The following is a 25,323-nucleotide window of genomic DNA, read 5'->3' as shown; positions in this document are numbered from 1 at the left end:
TTGGATGTGTTTGAATGTTATTGATAAGTATGCTCACAAGAGGTTCTAATCAGTTAGTTAGCTAAAAATTCTATTAGTTGTCTATAAATATATATGCTTCAAATGTTTCCAGTTGGAACAAATAGCGACTAGGATTTGAGTAATAGAGAAATGATGTTTTCCCCATCTTACGAGTGTTTTTATCATCCATCTCGTGAAGATTCCCATGACATACAATTAATTCATGCCTTAGTAATTTCTTCTCCAAGCTTTCTTCTCCAAGCAAATGAAGTCAAAAAAGAATACTTCTATTTTCCCCCATAGTTTGTAAAGACACCCAAAAAAAAAAAATGACAAAAGACACCCAAAAATATCAAATAACTAAAAAAAAAATTAACACGTTGAAATAAAGCTTGAAACAAGCTGATGCTTAAAATCATTCACTCAGAGGTTTAGCGACTCCAATTCGATGTACTGCCAGTTGGTTTCAGTATACATCATGCAATCTGAGTTGGAATTGTCATTTGTACCTAAGATGAAATTTCAAGTTATTACAGTCCTCAATACAAACAGAACTCTTTCTCATTCAATTCCTCCCATATACCCCAAGAAAAGATTTCACTTCATAACATTCACACACGTTTCAATTTACTTAATGGAACAGTAAGCTTGTAACGTAGAACTAGATTTCAAGACCAACAAACTCAAGTCAATCGGAATGTTAAACTTAACTCTTTCTCTTCTATTTACCTAAGTATTATAATCTCTGCTTAAATTTATTTTAACTACAAAGATCAGAATGATAATTTATACTCCCTCTGTTTTAATTCATGTGAACCCTTTACTATTTGGGGAGTCTACGAGGTGGTTCTTTGACTACGCTTTCCTCACATTTTTTCTAAATTTTTTGAATTATAAATTATCATGACTTATAGTACTTTTAATTTAGTTTCTAAATATATAAATTTTATTTTTACAAACTTGAAAAATCTATGTCAAAATTTAAGGTCAAAGACTAAGTTATAAAGTTTGATCCTCGTACTCCGAAAAAGTTCACATAAATTGAAACGGAGGGAGTATAAGGATGCTCTCTCATGAGAGAAGCATCTTTTAGCTTCAGAGTTTAATCAAGAGTGTCCTAAGATCAACTTCTTTGAAATTGAGTTCTTATAGTTCAAACTTCAGTGTCCTGAGGTTCAATCCTGAAAGATCAAACTTCATTCTATTGTGTTGAAGTTTGAACTGCAATTTTGTGATAAACCATGAAAAATAAAGCGAAAATAATTTTTTTTGGCATACCCACTCTTATTTTTTCCCTTCCATATTTCTTTGTTTTCGTGTGGATTTGATACTTCAACGTTTATTGATTTTCATAGTGCTAGTTCATAATAAAGAATAATAACAATTTATGCATACAATTTTTAACCTAAGTACTGAACACCTGAAGGTTTTTTAACCGCAATCCTCATGTTTATTAGAACTAGTTAGTTTTGGGACCATGCTAAGTCAAAATGAGCAAGTTCTTTGATGACAACATCAAGATTGTCGCAACCCGATTTGCTTAAGCCGCGATAACACCTAACCCAAACCCCTTAGGCCAACCCAATAGCATATGATATCCAATATATTAACCAAAAGACATGAAGAAGTCTTAATATAGGTAAACATCATAAGATTATAAGTCTACTCTAATATACTTAATAGGAATAGAGCAAATTTTCTAAAATGAGAACCCTAAATACATTTTCCCCCCTCCTAAATCTTCTCCAAAATGGGTCATTAATGATAGGTGGCTTTATCCTAGTTGGTCCTTACAAGAGATACAATGTACACCGATGTATTTTGACACAGGTGTCTCTGTTTACAACTGTGTAAACCACAGTCATTTATACTTCCCAATCAGTAAGAGAAGACAGTAAACCGAGATAAATGCAAGCAGGAGTGCCTAGATAAGTTGAAGCAGGATGCTCTTCAAAATGGAAACCAAAAGGACTTAGACGCTAAGTACAACAACAACTAACAAATAACGACGAAGTCGACTCTGATCCAACCTCCTAGTCAGGGGCGGATCTACGTGTAAGTGAGGGTGTTCACCCGAACACCCTCGGCAAAAAATTACAGTGTATATATAGGATAAATTTTCTATATTTATGTGCATATATTAACTTTTGAACATCCTCGGCAAAAAATTACAGTGTATATTTAGCTTCTTTTTTTTTCCGAACACCCTGAATGAAAATCCTGGATCCGCCACTGCTCCTAGTGCAGTTAGAAATAAGTGTCACGAATAAAGGGAAGTCGCATTCTCCCTTCCAAACGCCTTCACATGTTTAATCTCTAAGCAATGTAAGATACTGCTCTAGGAGGTAATAGCGGCACAACATTTCTCAAAGGCAGGGTTATCAATAGTAAGGAACAGAGGCAGATCCCCGATTTGAAGATCATGGGTTCATACGACTACAATATATATAATAATAATTGGGTTCACAGTCAAATCTATAACTCTTTAGGAAATTTTTAAAAATATATAATAGAGTCTGAACAAAAATTACTGGATTCACGTGAACCCGTAACCGAAATTGTAGATCCGCCCCTAATAAGGATAATGTGCCAGGTTCTTTATTTTTATATAAAGGGTAGCGAAAAGAACCTCCTTGCCAGCCGATTCTCCTTTCCCTGTTTGCCATTATGGTGTAACAACCTTCATCTGATGGCACAAATTTCTCTTTGTAATTCACCCTACAAGCCAGCACTGTCAGGTCCCATGCATACCATTGTTCTTTCTACCTGTTGCTAACATCTGGAGGAAGTTATACGGCCTGTCATCCAGATGGGCGTTCGTTCTTGAGATCATGTATGTGAAGCAACGAGGAGGCACCACCAAGTTTGGGAGTCGTCTCCATCACCTGCAGCCTCCACCTTTTTAAAGAATCCTTGTGATTTTCTCCTGCTCCAAAGGTCGTATGGTACATCTTCGTTTCCAAAGACGCCATATACATCCATTTCATCCGCATTTGCATTCTTTTGCCTTCATGGGTTCAAAGCTTATTCTCCTCTCCCGGGAATTGGTTCCCCAAAATCACTTTCTCAAGCGCTGGTCTAAGCTCTGCTAAAGCTGTCTTCCCATTCTCCTTGAGTCAAGTTAACTCAGAAGAAACTTTCTTAATCAATATACGGTTTATTATACACACATCTCCATATAGAAAATACTACTCCTGATTGTTAGGGTTCATTTTAAAAAATCAAGACTTCTTGTAGGACAAGAAACCCTTGCTGCAACATGCAGTAATATACTTTTATATTTTAGGCCAAATACATAAAGAGGCACCTGAACTTGGCATAAAATAAACACCTAGACTCATAGATGTTGCTATTGACCACTTGTACTAGTTGAATGTGTGCCAATTAGGCACAAATTTCAGAATCCCAATCCATCACATAAGAAATTAGAAAAGAAAACACTAATTAATAACCCGTCTCCGTCATCTTCGTTCCACTTCACCCTCAAAACAAGGAACGGACAGCCACCATATTAACGTCCGGCGAATCGAATTTCAAGAAACAAATGGGTCGAAAGTTTCGTTGGGACGAGTACGATTCTTCTTAGATCTCTTTTCATATTTTTTCTTTCTCTGTCAAATATCGTCTTGCTGGTAAAACTCTTGTCTCTCGAGAAGATTTCATTGGAATACTACTTCAACCCAGATAAATCAAGAAGAAGAAGGACGGACAAATCCGGCTAAATACCACCTGATATAATTGTTATTAGTCAATTCTTCAATTCCCTGGACCTTCACAAGCTGTTGGCATTGCTAATAATAACCAAACGGGTAAGAAATATAGTAGTAAAATACCGGAAATAAAGTCTCTGAACACAAGAACTAACGCTTGTTCATTTCTTTGAATTTGATTCTGTAGTTGGTTGAGTCTCTGTAATAAGGCTCTTTTTCCAGCGTGTTCCTTTTTATTTTTATTTTGGCAATTAGCGTATTCATTTTATTTTTATTTTTTGGGCAATTAGAGTGTTCATTTTTATTAGTGTTGATGTGTTTTTATCATTTGTCATGTTATGAAGGTGGAGACGGTGGCGGGTCTGGCGGCAAATTAGAGGTAAACAAGATACAAGTAAAAAATTAAAAAGAAAAAAAATCAAGACTTTTCACTCTCTTATGGAGAGTGTATTACACACACCGTGCTATGTCATCAAAAAGTGTTAAATTGATACACTTCTTTAGTAGTATAAGTGCTCAATGGGAAAAAGGATTAACTTAGGGATCTACGGGAAAAATCATGCTGGTTTAAGGGCTTCTTCATGTATTCAGCCTATATTTTATCATCCAATTAAATCAGGAATCGTTCAAATAAGAACAAAAGCTCGTCATCTCCATTGACCATGATGCATGAGTCTCACGCTTGTAGATTTATTTAAAAAAAAAAAAAAAAAAAAAAAAAAAAAACATTTTAACCCAGGTATATTGGAGGTTATTCAAAAACATTTGTCAAAAGTAGACGGATAAATTTCAACCTTCACCGAAAGTATTTTGGCATGTGGAACCCAGCGTCTCAAGATTTTGACCCGGTTCAAAGCTCCTCAATCCACAAGCCACACTAGAGTACGTTAGCATCAACTGAAAATATGATACAATATGCTAACGGCGAGGGTATCAATGGCTCCAAAATATAACAGAAGATAAAATTAAGACATTTCGTACCGTAGCGGAATATTTTTGACCCTTATCCATTTTATCATTCAACAATACAATGAAGTTGTTAAAGTAAGAATTAAGAAAACAGATCTAGATTCACATTCATCATTGTTCACCAATAAAAACAAAGCCGACTTTACAAACGTCTTCATGTTTCAGATGTGCAGACAGGTGTATCTGGATGCATTGCCCATTCTGTCCATGAACCATCATAGACTGGTATATCAGTCCTCCCTAGTCGATGGAGGCCCTAAAAGGATAAAGATAAATGAATGAAAACACCCCTCTTTTGTGACAATGGAATAGCCAAAATGAATTCTGGGCCTTGATTAATGTACAACAGTACAAAGGAGATATGTAAGAGAGAGAGGATTCAACTAACCAAGCCAAGTATGCAAGCAGTTACACCAGTGCCACAAGAAATAACTACAGGCTTGTCCAAAGAGATACCTGCCAAAGAACCAAGTATTGTTAGAATATTTACCTAAAGAGCAGGACATTTTCAAGTAACATATATTCCATGGTTAGACAAAAAATTATTCAAGCAAAAGAAAATGGTTAGACAAAAGATTACTAGATGCAGTCAGATGATTAGAGAGAATCACATTACGGAATGAAAAAGTGACAACTCTACATTTCAAAGGAGAACCTTTTGCCTAGCCCATAATTGAATAAACATGCAAATGCAAAAACATATTCTTTTTTATCTTCCGTAATATTTGAGTTTGCTCGTGTTGTATTTTCTTCCACTTGTATTGATGCATTATCAGGCAACATGCCCAAACTCTAAGCTAAGAACATGAGACCAGTTGTTACCTTCTTGATCAAATTTTTTCTCGAGCTCTTCACGGGATAAGAGTGTCTGTGAACCATCCAGCATCTGATAAGAATCACCATAAACAGATAGATTTGAGTATACTACAGCAACAGAACTTGATCTAGGAATTAGTCAGTAAGGATTAAGCTTTGGAAACAGGGAAATACAGGCAAAAGATGTGAAGCTCACATTTTATTGTTTCACTCTTTTCATAATGATGAAGGCTACCCAAGGTTGATTCAAAGCTTCAACTAGATAGTCTCTACATAAATCATCAAGAATAGATAGAAGCTAGGAAATTAAACAGGTACTACACACGATGGGTTTTCCAGGAATTAGGTGCAAAGTCAAAGTCAAGCATCAGGGGACAAAGAGACAAGTATGCCTCATTTTTCAAGAAGCTTTGCAGGCAGACAAGGGCATCAGTGTAGGATCCAAGAACCAATATGCCCACAATGATTCTTGGCAGACCTGAGAAGCATAGTAATTTTTATTTTTTTTATTTTTTTGAGAAGGTAACAAAATCGGTATATAAATCATCAAAGATTGTGCTGGAAACAAAAATATAAGTGTTACATCTAAGGACCAAAAAACAACCTAAAATTTCTAGAATTGAATATGCATCATCTATAATTTACACCAAAAACTAAAGAGAAGAATACATTTCATCTTGACCTTTTACAAAGGAGTTCATGTATCAAAAGTTCTCCCTGGCATTACCCACCTAATACCTTTGAGGTTGATAAATAGATCTCATAGCTGGCTGCTCGCTTCATAGTGTAGAGACATATGGTTGATGGTATCTACATTCTGTCCACATAAAAAGCATCTTGAACAAAGTTGAATTCCCCTCTTCCTTTAAGTTATCTTGAGTAAGGACAACTTCTTTAAGAACCAAGTGAAGCAAACCAATTTATATGGTATCTTCACTTTCCATATATGTTTCCAAGGCCAGAAACTGAGTTGGGATTCCTCCTGGTTTCTGATGGTTCTGATCTTTATATGCAGAAATGACTCTGAATCCCACTACCATACGTATCCATTTGGGTGTGTCTTCACCCTCCAGTAGACCCTTGGATTGTTCCAAAATGTTATAAAATTTGTCATTCTATGCATTTCTTAATCACATATTGGACTTCTACGTTCCAGCCCGCTGTACACGATACTTCCTTCAATGTAGCCACTCTGCTATCGATTCAAACCGAATATATCAGGATATAGTTGACTTCCAATACCCAGCCAATTATCCTCCCAGAAACGTATGTTCCTTGCATCCTTCACATTGAAATTTTAACTTGTCTAAGAGGGTTGGCCATAAATTTCTTATGGATCTCCACAGACTGGAAACCATAAGGATTGTTCACCTCTCTGGTCATCCAATAGCCCCCCATCCTTCATATTTTTCCTTTATTACAGTAACCCAAAGTGCTTGTTCCTCTTTTGAGTGTCTCCACAACCACTTCATCAAAAGGCATTTGTTTTGCTTTTTCCAAGTTCCTGATTCCCAGCCCCCTTGTTATTTGCTCCCTTGTTATTTGTTGATAGGTAGAGTTTCCACTTAACGAGATGTAAACCTTTCTTCTCTTTGTTTCCTTGCTAGTGGAAGTTTCTCCTCGAGGCATCTAGCCTCTGTTCCAAACTTGCAGTTACAGGAACAGTATCATTATGTAGGTAGGCAGAACATCCAAAACAAAGTTGATAAGTATCAACCTGCCTCCTAGAGATAGGTACTGTCACTTCCATCTGGCCAGTTTTTTTTTTTTTCCTCACATCTTTCCAAGACTCCAGTCCAAGTATCTCTGGACTTACTTTTGGCTCCCAAAGGCATCCCCAAATAGACAGTCGGAATGCTTCCAATTTCCCCACCCACTATTTCAGCCATTTTTTGCATTCTGGGCACCTTTTTTTTTTTTTTTTTTTTTGACATAGGAACCCGCAGCCGCTACGCTTCGGGTACGCACAAGGTAAAGCCAGCTCCTGTGCAATAGCTCGCAAACCACACAGGAGAGGTAACCTGTACTCGGCAAGCCCCGTGCGACGAGCTCGACCCAGAAGGCAAATCCCCTGCTGCCGTAGGCAGGGGATATCGAACCTGAGACCTCCATTATGAAAGCCCCATGCTCAACCAACTGAGCCACGCACCTTATTACAGGGAAAATCTGACTTTTCCTCCCGTTAATATGAAGCCATGAAATAGCTTTAAAAAGGACAAGAATGACCATCAGATATTTCAGTTGGCTCTCCTCTGCATCACAGAAAATCAAGATATCATATCCATATGAAAGTGAGTTATTTTCGGCCTTTCTTCTTGATTGTTTGCCACATCGAAAACCCCTAATCCAACAATTCTTGTGTTTAGTTTTCAACATGTTGGATCCTTCCTTAGCTAGAATTAAAAAAATGGGGGGGGGGGGGGGGGGGGGGGTATCACTTTGACTTAGTCCTCTTTGAGAAGGAAAGAAACTTTCAAGGGATCCATTTATCAAGATAGAAAATCTGATAGTTCTTGTGCAAAACTTCATTCAGTTGATCCCTTTTCTCCCAAACCCCATCTTATGCAAAATTCCAAGCAGAAAATCCCAGTTGATATAGTCATATGCTTTTTAAATGTCTAACTTGCACAAAATGCCTGATTTCTTCACCTGCAGTCTGGAATCTATACATGCATTAGCAATTAGTCCAACATCTATAATTTGTCTTCCTTTTATAAATACCTTTTGTTGTGAGTCTACAAGTTTGTGTATCACCTTTTTAAGTCTTTCCGTGAGTATTTTGGAAATCAGCTTGTAGATGCTTCTTACTAAACTGATTGGTCTAAAGTGCCTCAGCTCCATTCTTTTTAGGGATCAAAGCCACATATATGCTCTGAAGCATTTTTCAAACAACTCATAATAATGAGAATTCTGAACAATTGCCATTGAATCTATTTTGACTACCTCCCAACATTTGATGAAGAACCCCATAGTGTATCCACTTGGTACAGAAGCAACTTTATCCACTGCACAAAGCTTCAGAAACTCCAACCTCAAAGGGCTGTAATGCTTGCTGTTCCTCTGTAGAAATTGAGGACAATTGTTCACATTGCCAGAAGGCCTCCACTCCTGTCAGAGTATAACTTCTGATAAAATGTAACAATCCCCCTTTTAATATCAACTGATTCTACAATGGTTTCCCCTTCCACCATCAGTTGGTCAATGTGGTTGTTCCTCTTGTGTGCATTGGCTATTCTTTGGAAAAACAGTGTATTCCTATCACCCTGTTTGAGCCACAATGTTCTAGATCTTTGCCTCAAAGTTATTTCTTCCTTTTTAGCATACTCTTCAAATTCTATAAAAGGATTTGCTTTTCCGATAATCTCTTTCTAATTCAGACCTCTTTTGTTGTATAAAATCCAGTTTTCTGATTTGATTCAAAATCACAATATTCCCTATCTCCTGATTTACTTAAGTGCTTGAGCTTCATTCTTTCAATTTCCCTTTCACAGCTTTGGGCTTAGCAGCTAGGATGTGGTCTGGTCTTCCTTCTGTAACAAAAGATGTCCACCAATTCTTGACTCTATCATTAAAACCTTGAGTTGAAATAAGATTTAGTTTGCTCCGATCTATCACACCATAAGACTATTGGAGTGTGGTCTGAATAAATTCTAGAGTCATATGCCAGTTGCAACAGCCTCCCCCTCCTATTTTTACTATCCCACATTATTAAAATACTCCCCTAGTTGCACTAGACTCTAATTGACCATACTTAATTCCCCTGTTTCCCCACAACTGTTTTGACTTTTTCTTATATCTCCTAATTTTATTTCCTGAAAACAGAAGATATTTGGTTTCCATTTAAGAACCAAACTATTTATCACCCTCCTCTTTGCTCTAAGATTCAATACCCTCATATTTCAGGATATGATTTTGATATTCATTATTCCTTGTCTGAAACTTCTTTCACCCTGTTCCTTGCCCCAGTGCTTTTGAACTTCATATCAAAGACCAAACCTTTTAATTCTTGCAGGCCTTTGATTTTAGGAGTTGCCATGATTAGTGATTCTGACTTATGTTTATTTGCCTGCCTTCTGCTATCAGTTTTCATAAAAAGAGCCCGTGCATCCTTTTTGAGTCCATGAAAATCAACCCCAAAATGCTTGCTCAATCTAATCACATCCTGGCGAACCCATAAGAATGCATCCATTTCCCCTTCGATCTCCTCCTCCTGCAATTATATGTTCAGTGGTTCTGCTTCCTCAACAGACCAGATGTCTCTATGTCTCTGTCTACCCCTGTAGATTCAATCATTTGCATGTCCCATTTGCCCTTATAATATCAGTTTAGAACTCCCCTCACCTTCGATGTTAGTCCTAGTATTTTCATGATTATCTCCTTCGTGGGTCGCCATCTCTTTTGGTTCCTGATATTGAGAATCTTCTATAATTTGAGTCGCCAATTCTCTAGAGCTGCATTTGGAGTTACCAATTACTGATTTGTTTGCTTCAATCTCCACAAAGATTGGGTCTATTTATTATAACCGGCCATAGCAAAATGGGTTGGTTTAAGAGCTGGGCCTCCGTAAATAAAACTAGGTTACTTGAAATATTTGTTTCCCCATCGCTTTAACTGGCTTAGGCTGTTGGATCAGTCTAAAACCAGATTCATTATAGTATAGCAAAAGAAACTTGAATGATCTTCGTTTAGTTTCCACCTTCTTACATGTGTATCAGAATCTCTTGATGCCTCCCGTACAACAAAGCACCACCAATCCATGGTTTTTCTACTAAAAGTAGTTCTACGCATCAATTTTCTGATTTGTTCCACCCATTCCAACCAAACTTCCACCATTAATTTGAGTCTAGCGTATTACTTGAATCCCACAGCAAAGATCCTATTCTCCCCCATTTCGAGCCTATGCCAATTTTTGGATTAATCACTGATGAATAATTAATGAATAACTGTAAGGACGCCAGAAACTTTAAAAACACACTGATGAATAATTAATGAATAACTGTAAGGACGCCAGAAACTTTAAAAACAGCCGGAAAAGTAGTCTTTTCTGACCTTGATAACTGTGCCTGAGAGCATTTGCACACTCATTTTTGTGACTTGCATCCCCGAGAGGCATAGTAATGAAATTTCAAATTTTGGGCCTTGGCACTCAATTCACAAGGTTTTAAGCAAAATGCATCAAACTTAGTACAAGCTCATGGTTTTCATCATTGTCAATGTGAGATAAAGGTGACATTCAAAGTGAGAAAACTTATAATGTCATGCACTCAATAATCCAGGTGATACCAATGATTGGAAGTCAATTCTCTTCCATTCTCCATGGTTAAGGTGCGACGAATGCACTGTGGAAATATGGGACAAATAATTTAACTTATTCAACTGGAAATACTTTGTCATATCTTCATTAAGAGCAAGAAATATTCTGTACAGGAGATGAACAGAAAAACTGCCATAGAATATTGAAAAGATCATTTTTGTTCCTTCAACGAACAGATCCTCACCTGTGGAAAAGGAATACACTTGCTCCCCGGTATATGTCCACTACTAATTCCTTTGCGAGGCTCTGGTGCAACACCATCAAACCTAAAACAGTGCAAAACAGAACTCTAGATGATTAACTATATGAAAACATTAAACTTGCGTAAAATGAACTAGATGATTTACACATTACACAATCACAGTTGCTTCAGACCACTGTAGTTGATTATGAATTTATGCCCTCTATTACCTCTTCTTAATAAAAGTTCATTTCCCAACATACGGTCAGGTACATTTTATCTTTAGATATCCAAATAAAAGAACTATTTCCCCACAACAATATATCTTAAATTTGTAGGTTTTAGGTACCACACTTACGTAGCTTGTGAATATGCCCTACCCTGTAAATAGTTGAAGAAAACAATCGCAGTTCTTGCAAATAAAAACGACTACGAGAGCACCTTCACCAAAACAACTTGAAAATGTGAACATGCCCTACCCTGTAAAAACTATTCTTGAACAGATGAATTTTTCCTAGACCTTAATCAAGTACATACGAACAGTAGATACCAATCCTTTTTTATTGGAAAGCAAAGAACTGGCGCCACAAAGGGAAGAAATCCTACTGTAAAAGTTAATGTGAGAAATGCTCCTTTGGCATCACTTGAAGAAAGACGCTGCTAATATTCTAGAAATGTAAAGAGAACATATATATAAGCACCTCAACTAGTCTATTCCAGATGTGTAATGAGTGGTCCATTCACGAACCAGTAGATATTTGAGATGTTTTAAATCCTAAAATAACTCCTAACTCGATGGCCACGGTAAACCTGAGCAGCTTTAGGAAAAATATAATTGCAACGTCTTCCATCCTTTCTCACAATAACCACTAAGAATGTTTATCCAATTTTTCCTACTCAGTAAGGCACATCCGCCATTACAAACCGTTCAAGGTGGCTATGCCAACATTCACATCAGGAAAAGAGGTTTCTGCCTTCATGTCCTAAAGATTATGTAGCATAAGAAAGAAATACATATTCAGGCAATCTAATTATCTAAATGACAACAACAACATACCCAGTCAAGTGGGGTCTGGGGAGGGTAGTGTGTAGCAGACCTTACCCCTACCTTGTGAAAGAAGTGAGCGCGAGGGGACTAGAACCCTCGCCGATTATAGAAGCAAAGATTTAGTGGGTTCCTTTCTGCCGCGGAACCATCCGGCTTTTTAATTATCTAAATGGCAAGGCATGCCAAAATATTTTTTGAAAATTGGTAAATTGTATTCCTCAGCATTAAGGATATGCTGGAGACCTCCAGAAAGTTATCCACAAGGAGCAGTAAGATGAAAACTATTTACATGCTTCCTAAAAAGTCTGCCAACTTTTCTGCTCCCTCTACATTTGCTTCTTTACACCAAAAATGAAAATTTGCAATACAGTTCCACTTAATTTTCTGCAGAGTATTAAATTTATCCTCAAAACACCTCCCATTCCTCTCCTTCCAAATTGTCCACCAGATGCATGATGGAACTGCTCTCCACCATTTCTTTTGAGATTTGCTTCCTCCTCTTCTAATCCAGCAACTTAGTAAATCAGCTGTGCGTTCTGGCATGGTCCCAACTGTTTCCAGTGAGGCTGAAGAACAGTGACCAAAGATGGGCTGTCACTCTACAGTGCAAAAACAAATGACTGTTAGTTTCTGCAGTCTCATTGCAGAAATAGCATCTAGAGACCAATTGCATTCCCCTCTTCTGTAAGACTTCATGGGTGAGACAGGCTTTTCTGGTCACAAGCCAAGTGAAGCACTTGATTTTGGATGGTACCAAACTTTTCCACACCTTTGTCCATGGACCTGTTCTTCCTCCTGGTTGCTCCAGCACTTCCAATTTGTGTATTCTTCTGACTGAGAAACTCCCATCACTGTGATGTTTCCAGTTGATTACATCTGGAGTTGGAGAAGTCCCTCTAAACTTATCAACTTCCTTTTAGAGCTCAGCCACCCTGCCAATTTACCAATCATTCAAATTTCTTCTAAAACAAATATTCCACCCTTGTAGTCCAGGACTCTGCCACAGTAGTATCAGGGATGCTGCAAATGGTAAATAGATCAGGAAAAGTGTTCATCAAAGGAGCTTGCCCAATCCAGACTTCCTTCCAAAATAGTACCTTAGTGCCATCACCCACCATACAAACTATATATTCATTTAGACTCGGCCACAAGTTTCTTATAGTCCTCCAAACTGAAACACTATAAGTACTGACCACCTCATTAGTGCACCACTGATTTGTCTGACCATACTTATTTCTGATTACATCCTTCCACAAAGCTTGATCTTCATTCACATATCTCCATAACCACTTCATCAATAAGCTATTATTGTGAAGTTTCAGATTTCTAACACCAAGACCCCCTACTTTCTTATCAAGCTGAACCTCATCCCAGTTCACCAAATGAATACCCTTACTTTCCCTATTCCCATTCCAAAGAAAGTCCCTCCTAAGCTTATCTAGTTTGTCCACCACCCCCGCTGGAATAGGGAAAAAAGACATCACATAAGTGGGTAATGAATCTAACACTGCATTTATCTAGGTCAGTCTACCTCCAAGGGAAAGGTATTGAGACTTCCATTTTGAGAGCTTCGTTTCTGTTCTCTATAATCCCATCCCAGATGCCCACCTCTTTGTGCTTGTAAGCCAAGGGCATGCCTAAGTATGTTGTTGGTAGTTGGTCAATCTTGCAACCCAGAATCCCAGCTAGTCCTTCTATTTGAGTCAGATCTTGAATAGGAAAAATGCTGCTCTTCCTCCAGTTGACCTTCAGCCCAGAAGTAGCTTCAAAGATTACGAGTATCATTCTTATAAAACTGATTTGAGCTTCTTCTGGATCACAAAAGATGGATAGTGTCATCTGCGTAGAGTAGATGACAAATTTCCACATTTTCCTCCGGTCTGGTGCTTATTTGAAAACCCTTCAACCATCTCTTTTGCATAGCTAATCTTACCATACTGTTGAGTCCTTCCATGGCAATGATGAATAGGAAAGGTGAAAGAGGATCACCTTGCCTGAGTCCTCTTTCAGAAGGAAAAAAAACCCCAGGTTCTCCATTCACAAGTATAGAGAACCTGACAGTTTTGATACAGAAACCCATCCACTTCAACCATCTTGCTCCAAACCCCATTTGCCTCAATATACTCAGAAGATAATCCCAGTTAACATGGTCATAAGCCTTTTCAATGTCTAGCTTACACATGATGCCAGGTTCTACACTTCTCATTCTTGAGTCCACACATTCACTTGCTATGAGTGCTGCATCCATAATTTGCCTCCCTTTAACAAATGCCATCTGGTGTTTGTTGACTAGCTTATGCCCCACGTTTTTAAGTCTTTCTGCTAATACCTTACCAATTATTTTGTAAATACCACTTATGAGACTTATTGGTCTGAAATCTCTGAGTTCAGCTTCACCATACTTCTTGGGGATTAAAGCCACATAGGTAGCATTAAAGCTCTTTTCGAAAACCTGATGCTGGTGGAAATGTTGAAGGTTCCCCGTGATATCAATTTTCAGCAAATCCCAAAAAGTTTGATAAAAGCTCATTGTTAACCCATCAGGTCCAGGAGCCTTGTCACTAGCACATAATTTGATACAACTAAGAACTTCCTCCTCTTCAAATTGTCTTTGTAGCCATTCCTGCTCCTCATTATCAATAACAGCATTTCCGGTAAGATTAAATCCAGGTCTCCAATCTTTTGTTTCACTGTATAGCTTCTGATAAAAACTCAGAATTGCCCCTTTGATCTGTTCTGAATCAGTAACTGTGACTCCCTCTAGATCCAAAGACTCCATAGAATTGAATCTCTTATGAGCTGTGGCCATCCTATGAAAGAATTTGGTATTTTTGTCCCCACTTTTTAGCCAGTGAATTCTCGACCTCTGTCTCCATGCTATTTCCTCATTCCTAACTACCTCTTCAAACTCCATAGCAAGATGAGTTTTTTGAAGTAGCTCATCCTCTGTAAGAGATCTCTGTTCCTGAATATTTTCAAAACTGGATACCTGGTTCAAAATGTCTTCTCTCCTCTGTTTCCAGTTGTTTCTGTTTTCTTTGCCCCAACTCTTCAGTTTTTCCTTTAGTAACTTCAACTTAGATGCCAAAATGAAAGGAGGTGTACCATCCACAATGAAAGAATTCCACCAGTCTTGCACTTTGTCCTTAAAGCCCTCCACTCCTAGCCACCATTGTTCAAATTTGAAGTATGACTTCTTTAAATCCATGTCTCCACATGTTAGCAAAACTGGATTATGATCTGATTCAACATTGGGAAAAGTTGATTGTTTGATCTGCATAAATATTTCCTCCCATTGACTGGAGTACAGGAACCTATCAAGTCTTCTCCTCTTCTCCAAGTAGATGATCCTCCAAATAAAGGAGGATCAACCAATTCCATGTCATTGATCCATTCTGAAAATTCTGCCATTGCCCCTGTGATTCTGTTGCAATTTGCTCTCTCGGAAGGGTATCTGGTAATGTTAAAATCACCACATATTACCCAAGGTCCCTCACATAAACTCCTAACAGCAGCCAATTCCCACCAAAGCTCCCTTCTTACCACTCTATCACAAACTGCATAGACAGCACTCAAAAACCAAGTAGTTCCTGATTGATACCAGTAAACTTACATGTTAGCATCTGGTCACCACACTCCACTAGCTCCCCTATCCAGTATCTTTTATCCCACATCACCACAATACCTCCACTCCTCCCTATTGCATCCATATGTACCTCCCCCATCCATCTGTTGTGCCATAATTGATCTAATAAGTTCTCTTCAGCCCCTCCAATTTGGTTTCTAGTAAAACATTAAAATCACCCCCCCCCCCCTTCCTTGTTGGATTATTCCCCTGACTAAATCCCTTTTTTGCACCATGTTTAACCCCCTCACATTCCATGACATTATTTTTAGCTTCATTTGATGTTTAATGATATGTTTCTCCCTCTGCTTCTTGGCTCCCCATCTTTGAACTTCATATCGAAAGCTAAATTCCTAACTTCTTTTGGTATAATATTCAACCTGTTTTCAGAACAGGCACCTTTATCATCCTGCTGAGAAGCACCCCTCTTTTGATCAATTCTCATAAACATTTCCAATACTATTTCTTCACAACCTTTGAACGCTGCTCCGAATTCTTTGCTCATTCTGATCACATTTGAATGAACCCACAAAGTAGCTCTATTTTCGATCTCCAGTTCACTGATTCCTTCTTCGATTTGAAGTGGAATTGGTTCTTTGCTCATCTCCAATTGCATTGTAGTATCCCTCTCGTCCCCCGTCTTCTCCTCATCAAGATACGGTTGCATACTGATAATCTCTATTGCATTATCTTCGTGATCCGAGTCGGAATCTACATGCATGACATCTTCCCTTTTTGTGTTGTGATTTCTGTAACTGTTGGTGGAGTAATTCTCATCAAAGCCTCCTCTGCATCACAGTCAAAAGTTGAAGACTGTTGATGTGCAACCAGGTTTGTGTTAATAAACTTGGTAAAAGGCTCAGCAACTAAAGGCTTTTTGGGCTCCCCTTTTTTAAAATTCTATTACCCGGGCTGTAAACTTAAATGGCCCAAAGTTCTCTGGCCCACTAGTAAATTCCAAAATGGGTTTAAATGAGTCCCCTTTAGGGTTTTCCTCAGATCCTCCCTCTCTTTCCACATTACTACTGGACCCCACAGTGTCCTTTATAACCATTTCATTAACCAAAGGATCTTTGCCTTCTCTCCTAATCCCAAAGTTCTGTGAAGTCAACATCTCCAAGGACAATTCCACAGGCTTTTCCCCTTCCTTTTCCAACCTAGGACTGACACCTAGGTTTTCGAGCTCCCCCACCTCCAATTTTCGAAATCTCGCCGGAGCTTCAATCCAAACTGGGAGAGAAAAAATCAATCCACCATTCGCAATCTCAACTTCTCTGGGAATATTATCAATGGGTCCTTTCACTTTGATTCGGGCCCATCGAAGATGATTTTTCAGCATGGTCTCCTCTTCTCCTCTTCTGTTTCAAGCCACCCCCCATATTTATTTCCTATCTCTTTCATGATATTATCTCACCATAGTTGGAGAGGTAAACCTAGAATTCGTATCCAGAACCACTCGAACTTGTAGTGGTCTGGATATGCCCCTGCCGTCGGTGACCACCAATCTACCCTTAGCTGCTTTCCTTGCCTCTTCCAATTGCCCATAAGAATGTGCTCTGCATCTTTCCTTGACTGGAACTCAAACAGAAATTGAATACCATTCATGTCAAATACCTGAATATTATGAACTCCTTTCCATGTTTGTTGAGCCCATTTTCTCACATCATTCCTTGTAGGAATCTCGTCACATTCTGGAAAACTTCCTACAAGGCATCTCTGTAAAATATCTTTTTCACAAGGACAAGATGAAACTGTCAGAATTTTCTGCTCTGTGGAGACAGCTGGCTCCTGCAATGCCCATCTGCTCTTATTGACAGCTTCTTTGTAGCTTCCTCCTCCCTTCAAAGACTTATGATGTATCTCCCCTGTTACTGGAACTGAGTGGTTCATTAAAGACCCCCTATTTATGAAGCTTTCAATGCGATCAACCAGCCCCAACCACCCCTCATTGGCCTTGTTCTCTGGGATAATAATGGCAGTTCTTCTATGACCATTAACTGTAATAACAGACAGAAACCGACCAAACTTGTTGAACTTCAAAGAGCAAAAGATGTTGGTAGAGACATCCTTGCCCTTCCATGTCTTGAACATCTTACCCCTGATTTCTGATGCTTCCTTCATCCTTCTGCATAACCACCCGAGGGCCCCCTTACTCAATATCATCCTCCTTAAGTGAAGTCTTGCACTTTCCACCCCCTCAAACGAAGTTTCACTGGAAGACTTGGTTTCTGTTAGGTCATAAGATTTCCCCCCAATCTAAAATAAATACGATTTTCCATAATGAAAAAAAGGCTTTCAAAAATTAAAATGGATGAAGATTCCGGTAGTTGAAGACCACCGGAAAGGGATTCCAAGACCCAGAAGGGACCCTAGAGAGAAATCTTGGGATTAGTGCCTGGGACCATTTTCTTGCTGCAACTTTTTTTTTTTTTTTTTGGCAAGGCATGCCAAAATATATTACCCCCACCGTTCTAATCACACAACATAGTAGGACAGCAGACTCTTTGACTAGCATATTGAACTAATTGTTCATAAGGAAAGCATCCAACAAGGCCCTATAGATGACAAGACATGCCAAAAAATATTACTCCCTAATCATACGACATATTTAACATGAGCACAAAGACAATTTGACTTGCATACTGAACTAACTGTTGAAAAGGAGAGCATAACCTCATTATTTAAGTTTGAAGTTGAATTCTCAAAGTATGGGATGGTCAAATTGAACATCATTATTATTCATAACATGTGCCAAATATTTTCAGACTTAATGTGTCACATAAATTAGGAGGAAGAAGCAACATCCAATGGTAAATCCACAAGGATTGTAATTGCTTCAAGAGCTAAAGGATAAATAAAATATAATCTCATCTTCATGCGAGTGTTGTTGAACAAATAGTTTAGCATATTAGTTTATAATACATAAAAAAAAGAAAAAAAAAATGAGTTTGCAGACATCATGAAGTACCTAGCTTTGGATCGAGCATCTATATGCTGATATGTCTTGTCTTGAATGTTCCTTTTAACCTGAAAATATAAACAAATCATATCTCCATATCTATAGCTAAGCTAGAAGTATTCTGCTAAGAATACATACTACACTTATGGAGAGTATATATTGAAAGATTCGATCCTTTTCACATACGTTAAGTGACAAGATTGTGTTCACATTTTTCCAGTATTGGACTATCATACAATCATCAAACTACTACCCTTCACAAAGAGCGGCTATAACCAGCTTCCCCAACAATCAAACAGATCTAAGTATTCCGTAGAAAACAACCTCCAATGGTCATACTCCTAGATTTTCTTCACAAACTTCGTGGAATTCTCCCCGTCACTCAGGGAAACTGAGGCAGATTTTTGCAGAACAAAGTTGCAATAAGGGTCACACACAAATATGAACCAACAGCCTCGCAGTCTAATACCCACTAAATCACAGTCCATTCTTAGTTCTGTTTTTGTTTTGCTTTTTGAACTGTAAATATTGTTCCGAGCACAGTCTCTGTGCTGGATATTTTATAATACTACTGGTACCGTTCTCAAAAAAAAAAAAAATTGTAATTTTAAGCGGTTGGATTTAAATATAGCCTAAATGTCAATAATCCAAAAAAGGTCCTTGCCATTACCACCAGCTTCAGTGATACATGGCTAGATACAGCAAGTGTCGTAGGCATAAAGCACAACAAGAAAACCAACCTGATCGAAAGTCCAGACAAGATGAGGCTGAAACTTGGTCTGAAAGATAGTAGGTCCAACCTGCACATGAAAAGTCCTAAGAAAAATATTACATAAACTACATTAGATGCACAACTTCAGAAGCAACGAAGAGAGGGGGAGTGAAAATGTACCAAAAAGTTCTATAAGGCAAGGAAAACTGATGTTTCAACTTTATATTCATAAATTCCAACTGGACAAAAGAATGATTGAGAAGGCATCTTCATCATACTCAGGCCCAAGAAAACAAAGCATTAAAGAAATGGGAACTTCTCAAACATCAACATCATTTACATAGGACAAGTTGCACCAAAAGCTAAAAAGAAATTACATCTAAGTTTAATGCTATGTATATTTCTTCTTTTGCCTTCAAAACTTATTCTGTTTCTTTCTGTCCAAATTGTCCACCAAATGACCAAAGGTGTAGTGTTCCAAATCTTGCATGTCTTCTTATTGAGCACAACTCTGCAAAAAATCCAGAATAGAGTGGGGCATTGTCTAGTTCATGTTAAAAATTGCAATGAACATGCTCCAAAACTGGTGAGTGAACAACTTCGTGATTGAAGATGCGGCAAAGTACATAATGCAATCATGTATCTGACCGACACTGCTATCCTATGGTGCAGACTGCAGAAAGAAGCAGACATGGAGAAGGTCTCTGCCACATTGACACTCGGGGACCAGTTCAAGAATAAGCTTAAAAGCCAGTCCTATCCTGTCAATGTCATATATGAGGCTCTGTGCAAGTTGAAGGAGTCGAAGCAACCCACACTATCCAAGACTATGTGAAGGAATTTACAAACCTCATGCTTCAAATCCCTAACCTGACTGGAGATCTCCTTTCACACTTCACGGATGACCTCAAGAAATTGGGCTAAATACGAGTATGAGAGTTTGACTATCTTCAACGGTCATTCCTACCTTCTAACTAACTTATAGCATAAGACCACAACCCTTAGTGCTTTGATTGACGGCATTAAGTTTGACCATGATTTCATCTCCAACCTTGTCTAAGGACTTCCTTTGGATTGTCCTAGGGCACCACGCTGATCAGGTGATATAGGATTCGCAATGATTTTAGGTTACGAAGTGGAAAAGTTCCCTACCGTCTACCTTACAAGTATTTAGGAGCAAAATATAAAGATCTTGGTGCTTGCCAAAGTGTCATTAATAGATGTGAGAAGAAGCTGACTCCCTCGAAGAAGCAATAATTATCTTTTGAAGGAAAGACTTACATTATCTACAGCATTTTCGATGAAATTCCCATCTACCTGATGTCTTTACTAGCTATCCTTGTGAATATTGAAAAGAAGTTCAATAAGATAAGAAGCAATTTTCTATGGGAAGAAAATTCTGGGAAGAAGAGAATGCAACTGTAACGATGGAACAAGAAATGGAAGGAAAGGAGTCAAGAACTTGAAATATCATAACAAAAGTCTACTCTTCAAATGGCACTGGGGGTATAACGACAGCAGCAATGTTGTAGTCCTTCTGGAAGAATATACTAGATGTTAAGTATGGGAAAGTTTATCACAATGTACAAAAACATTAAACACTTCTTATTAAACTGCATCTTGGGAGTCAATTAGGATTCTAGGAGAGAAATTTATAGGAAAATCAGACTTTGGATAGACAAATGGGTTGAAGAGTGTACACTAAAACAGATATTCCAGGATCTATATAATATTGCCACAAACAAATGTTGTACAGTCTCTGAATACTGCAGTGAAGATGTGGAAACGGAACTATGAGAGATTGGTGGAAATAGAAAAGGTCATTCAACTGCTGCAAATAGTGGAAGAAGTTAAACTGGAGAAGTATCAACACGATTTTGTAGTATGAAGAAGAAGCAGGGATGGGCTTTTTTAAGACAAGTCCTGCTATAAAATTCTGCGTCAGCAGGAAATTGGTGCAGAGAATCAGTGACCTTGGAGAATGATTTGGAAGGTTAACGTCCAACCAAAAGTAGCATGCTTTGGGTAGTTTGTATATAATGGTGCTTGCTCGACTCAAGACAATTTACAGGTGAGAACATCCATTATGCAGATGCTTCTCGTGTGAAGATTCCTTAGAATCAGTTAATCATCCCTTTCAACATTGCAGACAATCCGGCAGATATGGAAAATCAGTGACCTTGGAGAATGATTTGGAGGTTAAAGTCCCCGCAAAAGTAGCAAGCTTTGGAGAATGATTTGGAAGTTAAAGTCCCTGCAAAAGTAGCAAGCTTTGGGTGGGTTGTAACTCATAGTTGGAATTAATGGGTCATGCCAAGAGACTTCACGCAATCTCTCAACAGTTGGCAAGCACAAGAGATTGGAAGACAAAAGAAACAGATCTGGTGCTCCCCTACTTTGTGTATACCCTGGAGTATATGGTAAGAAAGGAATCATAGGTGTTACTGGCAAAGGGAACATAATACTTTTGTGAAGTGTAGTTGTCTTGTCTTTAATACTTGCATTTTTGGAACAAAGGAGATACAGTTAAGGAGCAAGGAAATATGATGGACTTAATTGACTCCCTAAGCATAGAGTAGGAGTTTTTAAGTCCACCTCTTGTAATTTTTGTACCGTCTGGGTATTGTTTTCAGTAAATTTACTTATAAAAAAAGAATAAATTTTCCTTGAGTAGATAAATATTTCTTACATCACTTGAGGAGAAAAAGATCTAAAAAGACAGTCTGACTGGAGTTTTAAATAAAACATGAACTAGATGCTCTCGTCTGAGGAACCCTCTGGATATTCAAGAAGCACCAAGAGAGCCACTATTTAAACATTATCCGGACTGATGCAGCAAAGTCCCGAGAAGACAATATAACTCGGAGAATCTTGTCCTATTGCTTCAAAAGGTGCTATGCTTAAGGAATGGTTAAAAAAAAAATAACTACTTCTGGAATCTTGTTTTGTTTAAAGATATGCAAGCACAGTAAGCTCAAAAGAAATGGAGTTATATTTAACTTACCATCTGTCCTTGGTATACTTTCTCAATTGCCTCGCTGGCAGCGCTAGCTTTCAGAATTGCATCATTAGATGCACTTAATTCGACATCATAACCTGAAGCATGCCATCTTGGCAAGCCACCATCCAAAACCCAAACTTTGTCATGTCCAAAAGCTCGAAACATCCTGATTACCCATTTTACCATTGATTAGACACTTTTGGATGACATGAGCTTTATCCACCTTAACTCAATTGAATAACTCACCACCAAACACGGGCAGCACTGAAAATGCCCTTGCCATCGTATACGACGACCCCATCTTTGTTTGTGATACCAAGAGCAGACACAGCAGCTGCAAATGCTTCTTCGGATGGCAACATATGCGGCAACTGATAAATCAACAAAATGACAAATTAATGAAGCTCTTATATCATAAAAGGTGATGACATCTATCTCACAAGCATGCTGAAGCTAGCTGAAGCATCTACTACAGTATAAAAACCTATATGGGACTAAAATGAAACAAAAGACGGTACAATAGAAGAGACACTGAAGCCAGAGAAGGTTTAGTAACTAGCAAAGATTATGTCAAGCAAAATCAATCTTTCAAGAGGAGAAATAAATTAGCAGGGAAGATGTCTCACATTTGTAGTTCGATCAGATATTCCATCTATATCAAAGAATAGTGCTCCAGGAATGTGCCCGACCTGTTCTACCAGAAAAACAGAAAGAAAGTGACAGGTTGAACAAAATTATCATAAATGAGACTATGAGAAAATGAAAATGGCTTATCTATGAACATATTTACAGCAAAGCAACCAGAGATTCAAGATAAAGCAGTATCATCAAAAAAAGAATTTCTTAGGAGTCAGCACCTGATACTCCTGGATTGGATTTCTCTGCTCATCTGGCATGTACCAAGATGCATCTAACACCTTTAGAAGAAAAGGAAAAAGAAGCAGCATCTCAGTTCCATATGACAGATGCCTTACATAATACAATCGGCACCACATACCCCACCCAAAAAAATTGAAAGAGAACGAAAACATATGCAAAACCGTTGCTAAATAGAATTAAACGGAGACGGAAAATAATTGTATGTTTTAAAGGCATGGTTTGAGTGAACAAAAGATTGCAAATTTAGGGGTGTGTTTGGTATGGAGGAAAACATTTTCCGATTTTTCCATGTTTGGTTGATCAAAATGTTTTGGAAAACATTTTCTCTAGAAAAACAAGTTCCTTAAAAATGAGGAAATTGAGGAAATTGACTTCCCTAATGGAAGTAGGAAAACAAGCTCCATAAGTAAAATTCCAAGTTCACTATCTCCTCGTCACCCATCAAATCCCCCAAATCCCACCCCTTGACCATCCCACCACCCCTGAATCCCCACTTCCCACCCCATGCCATCCCCATCAGTGTTTCTCTAGATTACACATAAATGCTCTTAGCATAATATTTTTTTGCTTTACTTACCAAACACTAGAAAATAAGTAAGAAACCTACTTGTTTTCCAAAAAAACATTTTCCTTTATACCAAACACACCCTAGGTTTAATCTTGAGAGCAGAAAATGTAGTTAGAAAGTTGTAATAACGGCCATACTATCACCAACTTAATTCTTTACCAAGTGTTTGACTGGTCCACACTGCAGGTAGGACTAAGACTGAAAAGATCAATCACACACCTTTAAATCGGGGTCCTTAAGGTGTGCATGGAGCCATTCAACCGAAACAACAGGTTCATTGGTTGATATTGCTAGTGTTGAGAATGATGGTTGTGCTCCAACCGTTGAGGAAGCCATACAACGGGTAAAAGAACCTTTAACCTTGTTCGAGTAGCAAGTCGGAGCTGCTTGTGAGTGAAATAGTTTCCTCTGCAAGGACTAAGCAAATGATGAACATTCTGGCAACTTTCTAAGGAAAATGAATTCAAGAATATACAAACCACAACGTGGTGCTGCTGCTAAGTGTTTTCACATGACATAATTGAAATCACAATTTTTCCATGCACTAAAAATTCCAATAACTCTTACTCTTAACCTTTCCAGTAAGAGGAACAAAACCATATCTTAGAGTATAAGCTTAATCCATAATAAGATTGTAACTCCTCCAGATAACAAAAATAGAACGCAAAAGATGAAGAATTACCTAAAACTAATACATAAATATATTTTATTTTATTTTTTAAAGTGCCAGTTAAGGATCCGTTTGGCCATAAAAATCATTCACTTTTTTCCGGAATAATTTTTCACTTTATTTTAAAATCAGTAGCTGGACATGAAAATTACAAATTCAACTCTATATAGTATTTCAAATTTGGAAAACAAGTTATAACCTGTTTGATAACTTGTTTTCCAACTCAATTTTCACTTTTGAAGTTGTATTTCAAATTTGAATTATTCAAATAATCTTTGCAAAAAGTATAATCAAACACGACTCCATCTTCAACTCCAACTCCATAAGTTCCAAATAAAGTGGGAAAAAAAATGGAATCTATGGCCAAAATAAAAATGAACCATATTGAATACAAAACGATAAAGGAAATCAAAGAGAGATAGTGTGCATTGAGGTTGATGCAATTGGGCAACAAAAAAAGTTAACTTTTACATCTTATTAGCAATACGCAATTATTAAATAAGATAACCTCCAAAGAACCAGGCTTCAAAATAGCTACGACCCATTGAAGAAAAAGCAGATTGAATAGCAAGCAGAAGCAAAACCAAAAAGGAAATCAAAGAGTAAGAAGAGGAACTTACGAGAAGAAACAAGGGAGTGTGGGAGAAAGAAAGTGGAAGATTTAAGAGTGTTGGATAAAACCGCTGAATCACAACATAATAAAAGGGACCGTACATGTGAAAAGGGATAGTTCCGAAAAATGTGTTTACGAAGTTGTGTTGATTAATTGAACTTGTGTTTCGACTTACATTTTATGTTGATAAAAATTTAAAATTTTGTGAGTGAAAGAAAAATGGAACTTGAAAAAAATATTCAAAATTAATCAAACTTT

General features: G+C 37.9%; 1 protein-coding gene across 3 annotated transcripts; it reads right to left on the bottom strand.

Annotated features, from left to right (window-relative positions):
• Positions 1-4,660: 4,660 nt before the first annotated feature.
• LOC132031444 (thiosulfate/3-mercaptopyruvate sulfurtransferase 1, mitochondrial) lies at positions 4,661-25,114 on the bottom strand. Of its 3 annotated transcripts, none has more exons than XM_059421417.1 (12): positions 25,073-25,114; positions 24,002-24,190; positions 23,193-23,252; positions 22,962-23,024; positions 22,582-22,706; positions 22,339-22,501; positions 19,363-19,422; positions 18,632-18,690; positions 10,994-11,075; positions 5,502-5,565; positions 5,068-5,135; positions 4,661-4,935 (listed from the first exon to the last, which is right to left on the bottom strand). In XM_059421417.1, the coding sequence occupies exons 2-12, from the start codon at positions 24,116-24,118 to the stop codon at positions 4,834-4,836; spliced, it is 963 nt and encodes a 320-aa protein (XP_059277400.1). In that variant the 5' UTR covers positions 24,119-24,190; positions 25,073-25,114; the 3' UTR covers positions 4,661-4,833. The 3 variants fall into 3 exon arrangements, with proteins under 3 accessions (XP_059277400.1, XP_059277399.1, XP_059277401.1); XM_059421416.1 differs by lacking the exon at positions 25,073-25,114 and adding an exon at positions 24,924-25,066; XM_059421418.1 differs by lacking the exon at positions 25,073-25,114 and adding an exon at positions 24,652-24,671.
• Between the last annotated feature and the right edge of the window lie 209 nt (positions 25,115-25,323).

The sequence above is a fragment of the Lycium ferocissimum genome, chromosome 9, assembly GCF_029784015.1.
Source record: "Lycium ferocissimum isolate CSIRO_LF1 chromosome 9, AGI_CSIRO_Lferr_CH_V1, whole genome shotgun sequence".
NCBI lineage: Eukaryota > Viridiplantae > Streptophyta > Magnoliopsida > Solanales > Solanaceae > Lycium > Lycium ferocissimum.
This window is presented reverse-complemented; position numbering and strand designations above follow the sequence as displayed.

Coding starts and splice junctions, on each gene's coding strand:
- LOC132031444 (XM_059421417.1), bottom strand. CDS start 24,118: ATGGCTTCCTCAACGGTTGGAGCACAACCATCATTCTCAACACTAGCA. Junction 22,707..22,961: donor TATCTGATCGAACTACAAAT/GTGAGACATCTT, acceptor TTGATTTATCAG/TTGCCGCATATGTTGCCATC. Junction 5,566..10,993: donor AGTGTATTCCTTTTCCACAG/GTGAGGATCTGT, acceptor GATTCTTATCAG/ATGCTGGATGGTTCACAGAC.